The 16,369-nt window shown below is 47.1% G+C and overlaps 1 protein-coding gene across 3 annotated transcripts in view; it reads left to right on the top strand.

Annotated features, from left to right (window-relative positions):
• The window catches only part of c8h10orf90 (chromosome 8 C10orf90 homolog), a 223,571-nt gene extending 213,811 nt beyond the window's left edge, over positions 1 to 9,760 (top strand). For all 3 annotated transcript variants that reach the window (XM_085994674.1, XM_085994675.1, XM_085994673.1), the window contains 2 exons: positions 7,609 to 7,708; positions 7,784 to 9,760. In XM_085994674.1, coding sequence (XP_085850800.1) covers positions 7,609 to 7,708; positions 7,784 to 7,840 — 157 coding nt within the window. In that variant the 3' untranslated portion in view covers positions 7,841 to 9,760. The remainder of the gene's footprint in view (positions 1 to 7,608; positions 7,709 to 7,783) is intronic.
• The last annotated feature ends 6,609 nt before the right edge of the window (positions 9,761 to 16,369 follow it).

Raw genomic sequence — 16,369 nt, 5'->3', positions numbered from 1 at the left:
CCCGATGTTCCACTTCCGCCGCCTGAGGGTCGTCGACGCTCGGAGAGAACCATCAATCCCCCTGTTCATTTGACACTGGCCATTAACGGGGATTCTGGGGGGGCGCCTGTGGAGGAGCCACAAGAGACTCAGTTTACTTTAGTATAATCCCCTTAATTGTATTATAGTGCAGCCGGGGACTGCACCTTTAAACTGATTGTTACCTTTACAGTGTGTGTTTGCCTTTATCCTGCGTGGTGACATCATGACGCCGATCACGTGACCACCAGTGGCGCGAAGAATGTGGGGACGTCATGACGTCAGCTTAGAGAACTTTCCAGCAGTCTTCGACTACCTGGCATCTTGAACGAACGTGTTTTGATTTCCTCCTTGTAACATCCAGCAAACTTCATTGTTATTAAATTCCAGTCTTTTAATCCATCGAGTTGAGCTGAATTATTTAGTTAGGAACCTCCGTTCCTACAGTATACTTAAAAAAATTATGTCCATACTTTATCAAAAGTTACACTTCGTCTAATTTGTACACTGAGACCATAATGTTATCCACCCTCGTCCTGCCTATAAGGACAGCAAACTCTCTTCAAATACAAACATTCAGATTCTCAGATTGATATCCAAAATATGCTGGGGCAAAAATGTGACAAAGGTGGGTGGAAAAGTTGATGGGTAGAATGAAAAGGGCTGATTCCCTCACCACCAGGACAGCCAAAGTGTGCTTGTCCTGAACCTGACCTGAAACCACCCATATTTGTGGGTTCAAATCACTCGTCTAGTCCAACACTTCCCAGGTGTGGATCCCTTCCATCACCCCCCAGCAGGGCTTTGGCCTAGAAATGGCTGTCAGCTTTGGGGCTTCTAGCTCATGTCTTACAACAGCGGCCAGAAAGCCTCCAGCCCTAAGAGTATTCCCACTTGCTCCATAAAAACAATTGTACTTAGCTTTTTTGGCCTCATAACCTTGTTGCTTTCCTTTCTCAGATATTTCAATCTGAGCTGGGCTAGGTGCTGGGTTAATGTCTACTTCTTCTGGTTGTGTTTCTGGAAAATAAGGCAAGAGGTGCCTTTAAATCCCTCCCACCTCATTTGCATCAGATTAGAACGCTCCAGACCCAAGCATTCCATCTCCGTCCTTGGGGGAATCCAGTCAACGCAAAGGGAGTGGAGACCTGGCATCATTGGTCTCTACTTCTTTCTTTGCTTTACATCTGGGAATTAAGTATTCGCTAGGTTCATAGCAAAGGAAAATCTTCCCTGAAATGTTTAGGAAAGCTTCGGCTTACATTAACAACTTCATCCATCTATAAAGCTGCTATCTGTTCAGCAATGGAATTTTGAGATCCTCTTAGCAAGCTGAAGAAAAAACCCCATAAACAGCTCCTGTATTTTGTGCAGTCCCAAGCCAGTGGACTGAATAAGCAGAGCTTATTCTGTGCTGAAGTTCACCCTCTACAATGTCAGAGAAATATGGCTGGACTGTCTTTTTGTTGCGTTTCTAATGATATAAATCTATCTAATGGTGATGGAACTGATTATAGAGGGAATGAGAATTAGTGCGGCCAAAGCACAATTGTATTCGACCTAATTGGGTGTGATGAAGTAATAACGTGTTATTACATTAATATTGCTTTACTAGTTTTCTATTTTGCAGTTTAATATTCAACTCTATGTTGTGAAGGAGAGAGATGAAAATGATATGTGCAGATTCTATACAGGGATATAGGAAGAGCATTTTCTGATGTTTTACAATATTCCTAAATCTTGAACGTATTATAATGTACATTTTTACAACATGTTTAGCATTATTAGCAGAGTTAATGACTATTATAGCCAATGGTTAAGGTAGTAACATCACTGAAGTAGAATATAAAAGTATTGAAGTTATGCTGGGCAAATATTAGTGTGTGAATGCTTTTAATGCTAATAAATCTTTAAAATAAACAGGTTAATGCCTCCATTAAAAGAGAAACAAAGGAATTTCATACAAATATTTTAACCACTAGTACACTAATATCCATTGGCAATATCAACGTAAGTCAAACACTATTGTTACCTGCAATCAAACACGAGTAATAAATCAGAGGGTTGAACCTGCTTTAAAGTAGGAGGCACCTTTGAATTATCAAATAAAAGTACAATCTTGAAAAATTATACTGACTTTTGATAGGAAAGTGCCTTGGGTACAAATTAATTGAAATGATGGACTGAGATTTATACTGGCAGAACTGAGGCTCCTGTCTTCGCATAGCCTGCAGCAATTGATATTCCAGTGGTGAAATGCATACTCCTGGGTATAACATTTTACAGATAAATTACATGACATCAGTGTAACACTACATCATTGCCAACAATCAAATGCTAAGACAAATAGCTGAACCTGTTACTCTACTGACTTATCCTGAACTTTGATGAGCCACAGATAAAGTCCTGTCTTGCTCACAGGCACCACAGGTGCCCTGTAGAGGGCACCGCGTTGGATCAGACGTTGGATTCGAGCAAGTTTCTGCTCTGAAACCCACGAAAACTTTATGGGCAACTGTCAGCGAGGTGAACGGCGAGCGCTGTTCCTTCGCCGCTGACCGCAAAATCCGGGCCAATAAATTTATATTAGCATGCATTAAAGTTTTTTTGATGCTTGAAAAGTGTAAGGTTTACGCTTTGAAAGATGAAACCTCAGGGCCGATTTTACCTCGCCCCAACCCAGCAGAAACGGGGCGGTAGCAAAGTTAAAATAGCTGTGGTGAACCTACCACCCTGTTCCCGCTCCTTCCACTGGGTGGCCCAGGTGCCAGTCTGAATCGGACAGGAGCCCCATGACTCTATGCAAATTGGAGTCCTATGACGTACATAGGACCCCAATGTAATTTTGAGGGACAGCTGGGTGGATTGTGCCCCGAGCACGCTCCACCCAGTTGTACCGGGCGGTGAAGAAGAAGAAGAAGAGGCGCCAAAAAGGTAAGTGAAAAATTATTTTTTGGGGGGGGCCAGGAGGAGCAGGAGTGTTCCTACGAGCTCCAGAAGAATAATATGGGCTGCGTTGGCAGCCGGGCCACCCAGTATTGCGCCGGTCCAAAGTCGACAACTGTTTGCGGTGTACAGCTCACTGGAGGACCAGCCTTCAAAGTCGACCAGGCCTCCTGCGGCAGGAAGGGGAAGGCACACCACCCTCTGCCCACTCGTTCCACGTCTGGAGTTTAATATCGAGCCCATTGATTCCGCCAAGAAATTCAGATTCTTTGTTCATGTACTGCATTAACATTATTTATATATATATATATAGGTATCCATTATTTCCTATATCAATCAAAAATCAATTTAAATAAATAATTTACATTTCAAAAATGCCCAGTTAAGGGCAAAGAAGAATAACATTTAGTTTTAGGTTCTGTGTTAAACGTTCGATTATTTTGGCGAGCAATTGAAACGGAGGACATGTCACTGTGTGTCACTGTAAGCCAACAGCTCCATAATCCCTGTTTTAGAATCATTTTCTGTATTTTTAATAAAATGCTTTTATTCTCACCAATATTCTATTTTAATTACCTACCTCCCACTCTAGTTACTGTACACCCCAGTAAAGAGGTGTAAGAGGGTACCTTCATAGAGGACACAAGGGCATATGTCAAAATATTTCCAGGAGTTGGCTAACTGGATGGCTTAGAAATTTGATTGCGCCTGTGGGTACAATATGGCAGGCGGTGTGCACGCATTTATTCCGTGCCGGAAGTGCGCCACCCACCACATTGGCTGCTCACGAGACATGCAGGGTGTTATAAATCTCATCATCATGAAGAAACGACTCATGAAATAACACTGGACGGCCAGCTGGTGGCGCCGTCCAAGGAGTATAAATACTCGGGCGTGGGCCCAGCTTGCCCGGGGACATTTTGTAAGACAGGAACTAGTGAAGTACAACTAGACCTCCATGTTCTGAAACAAGTTGATTAAAGCCTTGCTTTATACTCGAACCAAGTGCGTAGTGAGTTTTATTACGTCACAGGGCACATGCCGGAAGTTGTCTAGCTACAGTCTTAAAAGTCCCTTTAGTGGGTGCGCAGTTCAGGATCAATGCGGACAAGGGTAGTCCTAGTCGTATTCTGTTTTCTCTGTATGTCAGAAAGGTAGTTTAAATATTTTTGTGAAGTAGGTAATGATGGCAGGGTTGAGATGTCACTGGTTCTTTTTTCAGACTCTTTTTCATACCAGAGCATAGAATGTTACTAATCTAGCTTCATTTCAGTTTCTGAGATTCGTCAGTTCTATAAACATTTAATAAGCTGAAGTAAATTTCAGTATAAATGCCTGTAATATATGGTTGCCATCGCGGTGACTGTCATTGGGGAATGGACAGGCGCACGTTTTATTTCAAGCTCCACACTGAGCTGCTGTAGTGTGGGGCTTTAGCTGGAGTGGCTGTAGCTGTAATATTTCTTCACATTTTTAAAATACTAAGCAAGGTTTGAATGTATATCTGAACTTATTTTTAAAAATGATTATCATGCCAATACAGGAAAATATCTGATTTTTAACCAGGTAAAGTCACATAATATTACATTTATTACATTTTTTCTGTGCAGGAGTATGAATGCAGCCAATCAGTAGCCAGGGCAGGCAAATAAATCCAAACTAAAGATTCAATCTTTTTTTTGTGATCTGAAAATAGGTAGTTAGGTCAACGGAGGGGAGTACAGTTTAAAGTGGGAGCGCCAACACGTAGAGCTGGAGTGCCGGGTCGGTCGGGCTGGAGTGCTGGGTCGGTGGGGCTGGAGTGCCGGGTCGGTGGGGCTGGAGTGCCGGGTCGGTCGGGCTGGAGTGCCAGGTCAGTCGGACTGGAGTGCCGGGTCAGTCGGACTGGAGTGCCGGGTCGGTGGGGCTGGAGTGCCGGGTCGGTGGGGCTGGAGTGCCGGGTCGGTCGGGCTGGAGTGCCGGGTCGGTCGGGCTGGAGTGCCGGGTCGGTCGGGCTGGAGTGCCGGGCCGGTCGGGCTGGAGTGCCGGGCCGGTCGGGCTGGAGTGCCGGGTCGGTCGGGCTGGAGTGCCGGGTCGGTCGGGCTGGAGTGCCGGGTCGGTCGGGCTGGAGGGCCGGGTCGGTGGGCTGGAGTGCCGGGTCGTTCGGGCTGGAGTGCCGGGTCGGTCGGGCTGGAGTGCCGAGTCATTGGGCTGGAGTGCCAGGTCGGTCAGGCTGGAGTGCCAGGTCGTGGGGCTGGAGTGCCGGGTCGGTCAGGCTGGAGTGCCAGGTCGTGGGGCTGGAGTGCCGGGTCGGTCGGGCTAGAGTGCCGGGTCGGTCGGGCTGGAGTGCCGGGTCGTTCGGGCTGGAGTGCCGGGTCGGTCGGGCTGGAGTGCCGGGTCGGTCGGGCTGGAGTGCCGGGTCGGTCGGGCTGGAGTGCCGGGTCGTCGGGCTGGAGTGCCGGGCCGGTCGGGCTGGAGTGCCGGGTCGGTCGGGCTGGAGTGCCAGGTCGGTCGGGCTGGAGTGCCGGGTCGGTCGGGCTGGAGGGCCGGGTCGGTGGGCTGGAGTGCCGGGTCGTTCGGGCTGGAGTGCCGGGTCGGTCGGGCTGGAGTGCCGAGTCATTGGGCTGGAGTGCCGGGTCGGTCAGGCTGGAGTGCCAGGTCGTGGGGCTGGAGTGCCGGGTCGGTCAGGCTGGAGTGCCAGGTCGTGGGGCTGGAGTGCCGGGTCGGTCGGGCTAGAGTGCCGGGTCGGTCGGGCTGGAGTGCCGGGTCGTTCGGGCTGGAGTGCCGGGTCGGTCGGGCTGGAGTGCCAGGTCGGTCGGGCTGGAGTGCTGGGTCGGTCAGGCTGGAGTGTCGGGTCGTCGGGCTGGAGTGCCGGGTCATTGGGCTGGAGTGCCGGGTCGGTCAGGCTGGAGTGCCGGGTCGGTCAGGCTGGAGTGCCAGGTCGTGGGGCTGGAGTGCCGGGTCGGTCGGGCTGGAGTGCCGGGTCGGTCAGGCTGGAGTGCCGGGTCGGTCAGGCTGGAGTGCCGGGTCGGTCAGGCTGGAGTGCCGGGTCGGTGGGCTGGAGTGCCAGGTCGTGGGGCTGGAGTGCCGGGTCGGTGGGCTGGAGTGCCGGGTCGGTCGGGCTGGAGTGCCGGGTCATTGGACTGGAGTGCCGGGTCGGTCGGGCTGGAGTGCCGGGTCGGTCGGGCTGGAGTGCCGAGTCATTGGGCTGGAGTGCCGGGTCGGTCAGGCTGGAGTGCCGGGTCGGTGGGCTGGAGTGCCAGGTCGTGGGGCTGGAGTGCCAGGTCGTGGGGCTGGAGTGCCGGGTCGGTGGGCTGGAGTGCCGGGTCGGTCGGGCTGGAGTGCCGGGTCATTGGACTGGAGTGCCGGGTTGGTCGGGCTGGAGTGCCGGGTCGGTCAGGCTGGAGTGCCGGGTCGGTCAGGCTGGAGTGCCGGGTCGGTCAGGCTGGAGTGCCGGGTCGGTGGGCTGGAGTGCCAGGTCGTGGGGCTGGAGTGCCGGGTCGGTGGGCTGGAGTGCCGGGTCGGTCGGGCTGGAGTGCCGGGTCATTGGACTGGAGTGCCGGGTCGGTCGGGCTGGAGTGCCGGGTCGGTCGGGCTGGAGTGCCGAGTCATTGGGCTGGAGTGCCGGGTCGGTCAGGCTGGAGTGCCGGGTCGGTGGGCTGGAGTGCCAGGTCGTGGGGCTGGAGTGCCAGGTCGTGGGGCTGGAGTGCCGGGTCGGTGGGCTGGAGTGCCGGGTCGGTCGGGCTGGAGTGCCGGGTCATTGGACTGGAGTGCCGGGTCGGTCGGGCTGGAGTGCCGGGTCGGTCGGGCTGGAGTGCCGAGTCATTGGGCTGGAGTGCCGGGTTGGTCAGGCTGGAGTGCCAGGTCGTGGGGCTGGAGTGCCGGGTCGGTGGGCTGGAGTGCCGGGTCGGTCAGGCTGGAGTGCCAGGTCATGAGGCTGGAGTGCCGGGTCGGTCGGGCTGGAGTGCCGAGTCATTGGGCTGGAGTGCCGGGTCGGTCAGGCTGGAGTGCCAGGTCGTGGGGCTGGAGTGCCGGGTCGGTCAGGCTGGAGTGCCAGGTCGTGGGGCTGGAGTGCCGGGTCGGTGGGCTGGAGTGCCGGGTCGGTGGGCTGGAGTGCAGGGCAACATTTTTGGTGAGATGTAGATGTGAAGACTATTGAGGGGGGTGGCTAAGGAGAGGAGCAAAGCAAATGATAAACCACCAGAGCTGATGTTAAAGAGGAAAAGAATGTTAGGGGGAATATATTTAGAGCAAAAGTTGTTGCCAGAAGAGGAGAAACATTGGAGGGAGAGCTTGATTGGGAAAACTCAAATTGAGCTGTGTGGGCATCAGGTTTGCAGTGGGTTAGTTACCTTTCAGAAAGTCGATGTACTGAATTAGGGGCTTTTAGTTCATAATAATGGTGGAGCAGAGAAAATGTTCAATTATGACATTGGCCTGAATAAACTGAGGTTACTTTCAATCAAATGAAACTGAACTAAATCAAATTGAAATAAACTGAACCATTAAATATCAACAATTCACTTGCTCCCTCTCCCTGGAGATAGGATCTTTTCTGCCCTGTAAAACTCAAAAGGTGGTCACCATATTCATTTTCTGCAACCCACAAATGTATAAAGGCTGATAACTTCTAATGTCTGCTTTCATCTGAAAATTGTATGACAGAATTTACAACATGCTGCCAGAGGTGAAACGGAAAAAGGAGGAAGAGAAGAAGAAAGTTGTTTCTCAAACAAATCGATTGCGTGCTGAGCTTTTCAAAAAGGTACGACAACCAACAAAGACTTACTAGTCAGCATCCATCTAAATATTACTAAACATTTTTTTTTATTCCTCCCAGAAATTGCTTGACCAAATACTGCAGAGAAACAATGACAGTGTGCAGGAATCATCATGAAGAACTATTACCTGAGGCTACCAGAGAAATGCTACCATTGAAGCCACTGCAATTGCTAAAATGCTAATTTCTCATATCCCCGCCCCTTCAAGTTTGAAACCATTAGTTTTTAAATTACATTTTCCCGAATTTGCATAGGGATTCATATTTTGTGAAGCCATTGTTCATTATTATTGTGCAGTACTTGCAGGAGAGTTCATTGTCTATTAGACATAGCTACAATTGCATCAGGAATTTAATAGTTCAAGCATTTCATTTAATCTTTATCCATTGGATTCAGTTCAACCACGGATCCTGGCTATCTACTGCTCTTATTGGTTAGGGTCACAGTGCTGAACTTATTTCTTGTCTTGTGTTGGTCTCAGAGCCGGATTAAGAATTCGTGGGGCCCGGGGTACACCCCTTCCCCCTAACCCCAACCCCGCCCTCCAATCCATTAAAACTCAAATATGTAATAAAATGCATGAAGAAATAGCCCCGTAGAATGTTTACACACTGCATTAATATAAAGGCAAATCATATCACAATACACTATGCTTAAACGAAACTGTTTAATATTACTGAGGGGCCCCATATTTGCACTCGGCCCCTGGTGGTAGCCCTATGTTTAGTTGGGACCCCTGGCACAGGCCCCACAGGCCTGTTCATTAATCCGCCTCTGGTTGGCCTACTGTCTCATCCTCAGACATGATTTGGCATGTTGAGTGAGCCTCCAGGAATAGCTGCAGATTATCTAGCATTTACTTAATTTCAGGCGGAGGCCTAAACATCACTCATTTTGATTAAAATATGTCAAATAGATGTTTTAGGAATATAATTATCGTGGAGAGCACTGCACCATCTGTGCTCGCCTGAGTGCTAGCAAGGGGTGACCTCACTTTCATAGTGAATAGGCATAGTGAGCAATAGACTGGACCTGTAGAATTTGTGATTATCTTTGTGGCATCCTGAATCATCTTCCACAACAGTTGGATGCGGGGACACAACCAGAATACCCTTCTGGCCCACACCCTCCAGCAGTGGTCAGGAAGGAATGGTGACATTTATGAAGCTTAGTAAACCCAGGAGGGCTTGAAAACAAGACTGCGTAAAGGAGGAGGAATGACACAAGGTATGGAGACCGACCCTCCCAATGCACATGTACCAACTCAAGGACCAATTATCTTACAGTTTTGCTATGCTTTATCATTTTGAAAAATACATGCAGCTTTGCTGAAAAGGCCAAACCATTTGGAAATCATATACATTTCAGTTCATGTATTGAAGCAATGCTGCTCATTTTTACCAGTTTTGTAATGACCTGGTGCAATAATTATTAATAAATATTCTTTGAATAGAGCTTAGTGTAGCAAACTATAGGTCACAAAGCAAAACAATTCATTGTATATATCCTGTAACAATATAAACTGACAGGAGATGTGTAAAAATCTATTCATCTGATTAGATAGTTTAAAATTGCACAACTAATCAAAAAGAATCAACAATTTAGTCATCTAGTTGGATGTTTTGAACTTAAGATGCTCTCCACTGCCAGGGCAAACTGTTACTGTTTATTAACCATACCAAATAGGATTAAAAATTGATTAACTGCTAACCTTTATTTTTCCTTCTTGAGTTTGGATCGGTCACCCTAAAGTATTATAACTAGATTCTATTTTTGTTTCATTTAGATAATGAAGAATATGTTATGCTCTTTGCTTTAATGTCATTGCCCTTTTGCATTACAGTGTTACTCTTACAATTGAAGGATGATTTGCAATAATCATACTGTGTAAGACAAAATGAAGATTGGACTCTGAGGCTGGCTGTGCCTTTATATCCAAACATAGTGTTCATTCTACATACTGTATTTAATTATATCCATTGTTCAGCTAAAGAACTGTTCCATCGTTCCATTTAATAAACCATATTTTATTCTGTCATATTTGTAATTTTTTTAATAAAAATTATTACAAATTATAAATACTAGGCAAAGCTTTAATTGTGGTACTGCACAACTGAACTTATAACACATTTCTCGGCAAATACAATCGCAACCAATTCCTCCTCCTTCTGTTAGTGAAGATACATGCTGTATGTAGTGCCTGAGGCATCGCCACTAAAATTGAGTACACTATCCTTTCTCCCTTGATATAGATTGTGCTTACTCTAAGTGGCATACAATGTATATATCCACAAGACTGTTCTTTGTTAAAAGAGTCATAGAGTTATACAGAACAGAACGAGGCCCTTCGGCCCATCGTGTCCACGCCGGCCATCAAGCCCTGTCCTAATCCCATTTTCCAGCACTTGGTCCGTAGCCTTGTATGCTATGACGTTTCAAGTGCTCATCTAAATGCTTCTTGAACGTTGTGAGGGTTCCTGCCTCTACCACCCTTTCAGGCAGCGAGTTCCAGATTCCAACCACCCTCTGGGTGAAAAAGTTTTTCCTCAAATCCCCTCTAAACCTCCTGCCCCTTACCTTAAAACTATGCCCCCTGGTTATTGAACCCTCTACTAAGGGGAAAAGTTCCTTTCTATCTACCCTATCTATGTCCCTCATAATTTTATTCTGTCATATTTGTAATTTTTTAAATAAAAATGATTACAGGTTATAAATACTAGGCAAAGCTTTAATTGTGGTACTGCATAAGATAATGCTCATTCGCATAACTCTGACTATTGTGTCAGAGGTTTTCAATAGTTCTGTGTTTTCCTCCTTTTTCTCCCTTCATTTCTTGAAGGTGTTGAATCATATGAGGTACGGTTCCATAGATGCTGACAACCCATTGGTACCTTATCCAAGTGACCTTTCTTTATGTGTGCAGTCAGTATCAGCAAGCTATTCCACAGTCTAATCCTGTCTATATACAATGTCCACACAAGCACACACACATTTCTAGCAGATGTTGCTGAACGGCATTCAAGAGCAGCATCTATTTTTTCTCTCCCTAGCCCAGGGGCCTAGCCCTGGGATATTGGCACAATGTGCAGTGTTCCGTCATTGCCTCGCAATCAGCTACCTCAGCATAGAAAGGATCAAATAGGACCTCTTGGTCGTTGTGACTCAGTACTACACCGTGTATGCATTTAGCCACTAACAACTTGCATTTACAGTATATAGCATCTTTAAAGTAGAAGATGTTGCATTACAGAGGGTTGAATACAAAAAGGAATAGAACCATGATGGGAGAGTTAGGGCAGGTGACTGAAAGTTTGGTTGAAAAGATGGGTTTTAAGAATGCTTATACAGGTGGGAGAGAAGTAGAGAGGCGGTGTTTTAGGTAGGGAGTTCCAATGCCTAGGGCTGAGGTGACTGAGCACACTGCCATTAATGGATGGGTGAAGAGAAGGGGGTGGGGTTAGGAACGAATTCCAGAGTGAGAGGACTGAAGGATGTGAGAGGTGACATCAGGTTGGTGGAGGTTGCAAAGACAGGGGAGGGCAAGGCCATGGAGGGATTCGAAGACAAGTATGAAGAGTTGAAATTTAATGCAGTGGGGGACAGGAAGCCAGTGTAGATCAGCAAGGAAAGGGGTTAAGGCAAGTGCCGAAGAGAATATGGGGAGGTAAGTTTTGTACGAGTTGGCGTTTATGGATAGTTTCAATGGCATTCGGAGCAACTGTGTGGGAGGGGGTGGGAAGAGAAGCCATTCCTGGAAATGCTCTGGCTCCATTGAGACAGGTAGGAGTAAAATCACTCAGAAGCAGTCCCGTGGAACTGGACAAGAGGAAAGGCATTGAAAGAGAATGGCACTGTTCATCTTGTTGAACATTATGGAGAGGTGAAAGAACTGCTGTCACAGAGAATATTATCTGTGATATAATTTGTGACCATAGCTGTATCAATATTGTGAGCAGGGCAGAAGCCAGATTGAAAGGATTCAAACAGCGAGTTTTGAGAGAGATTGGCACAGAACTGGGAGGCAACCATGCATTCAAGTACCTTACAGCAGAAAGGGAGGTTAGGGATGGGAACAGTTGGAGAGAAGGGGGTCCATTTTGAGGAGGGGAGTGATGATTACAGTTTTGAAAGGGAACGGTACGATGCATAAACAAAGGATAATCATGGGGATGAAACTTTGGGTAGACAAGGGATTGAGGTATGGGTTTCATGGAAGAGTTTGGAGAGAGTGAGGGGAGATTACAGAGAAACTACAGAGTGATAGGTAATCAGGGTTATGGTGAGTTGGGGCTGGAAGTGGCTGGGAGCAGGGAGAAAAGGAGAGGAATGTGGCGAACAGGCCGCTGCATGAATGGTTTCAGTGTTAAAAGATGAAGAAATCCACAAACTCTTAGGCCTCGATTTTCATCGAGCCGTGGAGTCGGGATTGGAGGCGTGCAGGGAGTTAAATCCCTGATATCGGGAGTCCCGATCCCAACCCGCCTCCATGCCAATTTCAAAGGAGGTGGGTACCCGCCCCGCACTGGGACCCGCCTACCAAAGGCGGGAAGGGATTAGTGCCAATTAACTGCCTGTTAACAGGTAGTTCAGGCAGTTTTTAGCCTAATCCCTATTTTTAAGCTTGAACTGTGGGAATCCCGACGGCTCCAAACCACGCCAAGTTGGAGGAGTCGGGCCATCGGGTTGGAGGGGTCGAGATGTTGGTGTTCAGGTGAGTGATGTGTGCATGAGTGCAAAGGTAAATGTGTTTGGTGTGTCTAAAGTGATTAAAGAAGTTTTACATACATTTTCTTACCTTTTCAGCCTTCCTTTAGGTTCGGGGAGTCCCTCATCTCACCGGCACAGAAAGCAGAATGGCTGCGATCTGTCAAAAGTGACAGCCTTCAGCTTTCTGTGCAGGAGAGGTTTCTAACTGAATCTGTGGAGAAGGACTCATGGTTGAAGTAAGACTGTCAGTGTTTGACAGCTTCAAACAGCTGTGAAATACTGATATTTCATCTGTCAAAACATCTTGACAGATGAAATTTCAGTCTGTGATGTCACCTGTTGCCAGGTGGCCCTTAATTGGCCTGCTGAGCCCGCTGGGTGGGCTCAACAAGGTCAATCAAGTTAAAATTGCGTGGATTGGCTGCATCTCGATGGAGGCAGGACTACAACCCCGAAAGTTGTAGTCCCACCTCCTTCCCGACTTCTGAATGAAAATCACCCCCTTAGTGTTTGAGGTGAGGATGGAGGGGGAACAGAAAAAAGTTTGTAGATGCAACTTGTCATAGAAAATAGAAGCCTTGGATGTCTTTGCCCTCCAGGATTAATCCTGGAGTAATAGGATTTGGCTGATGAGACTGAAGTACAGTGGAGCTCAACATGATCAAGTAAAATCTGGCAATGAATGACTAGGCCCATCATATAGCAACTGTGCTTAAGTTCATGGTGCTCAGACTCGAGAGAGAAAATATGGGAACTGTACTGGGGGAATTGCAGGAGTGAGGGACTGTGACTTGGTGAGAGCAAGGGGCATCAAAAGCAGAGGCAAGGCAGCAATTGAGCAGGTCAGCAGTGGCAGAGGTATTGCGATGGGTAGATTGAAAGTGTTGGGAGCTTGAAAGTGAATTTGTGAGAGAGCTGGGGGAGAGTTTTTTTCCAGAAGCAGATTGTGAATGTAATGGGATTATAGGGAGGCTGGGGAATATGAATGAGGAAGTAGTCAGGAATAGCCTTATTGGTGTTTGAGATCTTAAAGGTGGATAGGGTGCTTGTGATGGTGAGGTTTAGGGGTAGTCATGGGCATAGGTGGAAAATTGTTAAGATTAAATGAGGTTAGGAAGGCAGAGAAGCTGGGAGAGTTGAAAGGTTGTAGGTTGAAAGCACAGAGGATGAGGAGTTGCTTAGTGTAGAGGCTAAGGGAGGAGGGAAAGGAGGAGATATTGCTGACAATGTCCCCATGGAACTTTGTAGGGTGCCCCGGATGATTTCAAGTGAGTGGCAGGAGGAATGGAACAGGAGAAGGAGCCAGAGGAATAGGCTGATAGGAGCTTCGCCACTGCCATGGTGATTTGGGCTGGGTAAGTGATGGAATGTGTACCCAGGCAGGCAGGCAGGCTTCAGTGAGGGGGAGGAGTAACTTCCTGTGAGACAGGTTTTTGTCAGACCCAGGATTCAATAGATCTTTCAACATGGATATCGAGGATCTTGTTTGCATGTGAGTGAATACTCTAGATGGCAATGTGAAGAGGCGCAGTAATTGATAACCCACTGGTGGAATCATGGGGAGCAGAGTGAAAGGGATATGAGGGGTGGGAGTGAGATTAAAGAGGGTAACTGCCAATGACTGAGCTAGGTCCAATGATTATGGTGAACAGAGGATGAAACAGTTGGGGTTGCTGGTCCAGGTAAGTTAACAATGGCTGCCAGGACTGGTGTGGCAGAGAATACTAAGGTAGGAGAAGGGGAAGCCCAAGGGCTCATTCAAGAAGGACCTGAGCTTGGAATGGGAGCAGGAGAGCAGGTATGCTAGGAAGTGGTCGTGTGTGGGGAGAAGATCAAGGGGGAGATGATGTTAGAGAAGGGGGATGTAGAAAGAGCAGAACAGGTCCTGGAAGTGGCCAAAAAATATAGAGGGTGTAGGGGCAGCCAATATATGCACTCCAACAATATTTGCAGTGCACCAATACAAAAACAGCTAGAAATGCAGATATCAATCTACAGTATATTATTTATATATATATATATTAGGGTTGAAGATCTGTGATCCCACTCCATCCCCCATAAGTATGCCAGAGTGGAAAATGCACTCCACCTATGAGCTGGCCACCTGATCCCTCTGGCGTTTCAGGGTCAGGCTATCTGCATAAAGTAGGTGTGTTCCCTGCCCAGTTGTTCCATGTCTTCAGCGACCTAACCAGCAATCCTTAAAAGGTAAGAAAACATTTTGATTGTTTCATTTCTGTGGAGCCGAGGTGCAGCAGTGATCCTCCTGGCTCTGCAAAAATAGTGCAGGCCTGCGAAGCACCACATATGATGATGGCAATGATAAGTTGTTCGCTTCAATAAATATGGTGTGGGGGTATGATAGGGACATGAGCAATCAGACGGGTTTAAGGACAGCAGAACTTTAAGGGTTAATGTTAAGTGTTAGCAATTCTCAAAGTTTCTGCAGTAAACTGAATAGGTAACAAGCCAGAAAAGTAAAACCACAATGTCTGGGTATGAATAATAACTTCATGACCCTGCTCAGACCCAGAGCAACCTAACCACAAGACCAAAAGAGCTCAAATGATTTGCTTCTGCTACTGGTTGTGATAGACATAGTCATAGTTAGTTTCTGGTTCTGTATTGTTAGTTATCCCTTATATAGAGTTGTTTTTTCTCTTCTTGGTATAATCATGTAATGAGTAAATATACTAAGTTAACTGTTAATGGGAAACCAGTGTTCACGTATCTTTGTAATTTTAGAGCTTAAATAGCAAAAGTATGGGTGGCTTGATTTGAACCTACTCCCGGGAAGAGACAAACTGACAGATAGGATCAGGTTATGGCTGCTGGTAGCTCCCAGATTATTAATGTATGATCTGTTTTCATCTATGGAATAAAACTTACAAAGGAACTTTGTGCCGTGCTGTGTTTCATTGCAGGTTCTTGAACTAAAATCATTTAAGACTATAAACCAAATTGTAGGAAGACTCATAACCCTCCAATTCGACAAGTGTAACAGGGTGTAAGGGGTCATTTTAACGAGCTTGTGGTGTGCGAGATCGGTTTTTGATTTCACACTGCTCGTGAGCGGTTCCGAAGCGCTCCCCCCTCACCGGTTCTAGACACTGGGCTTATTGCCAGACCACCTTGATGTGTTGGCCCAACTTGTGACTCGGAAGACAAATGGATCAGGTGAGACAAGGTAAGTTTTAAATCAAAGGTATCTTTATTTTTAAGGAGAATAAAACATAATGAAGAAACAATGCAGACAAAAATCATGAACACGCCTCTCAATGGGAACTAAAATTTAACACACAAGAGTTACTTTGACTACCATAATACATCAATTCTAGATCAGCGATATAATAAAACGGGGGTGGAGAAAGCGCACGGCACAACGAAGGATGAATAACACTCCCGAATTACAAAGCCCTTAATATTAAAAACCCTCCCGTCTCTAAAATATACCTCAACTAGATCAGCTAGGTGGAGTTGGGCCTCTATGCTCACCAGGGTTTTAAAAAAACTGTCCTTGACCTTGGTGCTCCTGTATCGTCCGGGATCTCCAATCTTCCTTATGGGACCGGCTGCTGAACCTGCTCTCCTGCTCGAACTTGTAGGCCCTCCGTGCTCCTCGAACCTCACCAGGGTTTTAAAACTGTCCTTGACCTTGGTGCTCCTGTATCGTCTGGGATCTCCAATCTTCCTTATGGGACCGGCTCCTGAACCTGCTCTCCTGCTCGAACTTGTAGGCCCTCCGTGCTCCTCGAACCTCACCAGGGTTTTAAAACTGTCCTTGACCTTGGTGCTCCTGTATCGTCCGGGATCTCCAATCTTCCTTATGGGACCAGCTCCTGAACCTGCTCTCCTGCTCGAACTTGTAGGCCCTCCGTGCTCCTCGAACCGTAATCAAACCAGGGTTTTTAAAACTGTCCTTGACCTTGGTGCTCCTG

Source organism: Somniosus microcephalus, chromosome 8 (assembly GCF_052327205.1).
Source record: "Somniosus microcephalus isolate GS21.2 chromosome 8, FLI_Smic_1.0, whole genome shotgun sequence".
NCBI classification, from domain to species: Eukaryota; Metazoa; Chordata; class Chondrichthyes; order Squaliformes; family Somniosidae; genus Somniosus; species Somniosus microcephalus.
This window is presented reverse-complemented; position numbering and strand designations above follow the sequence as displayed.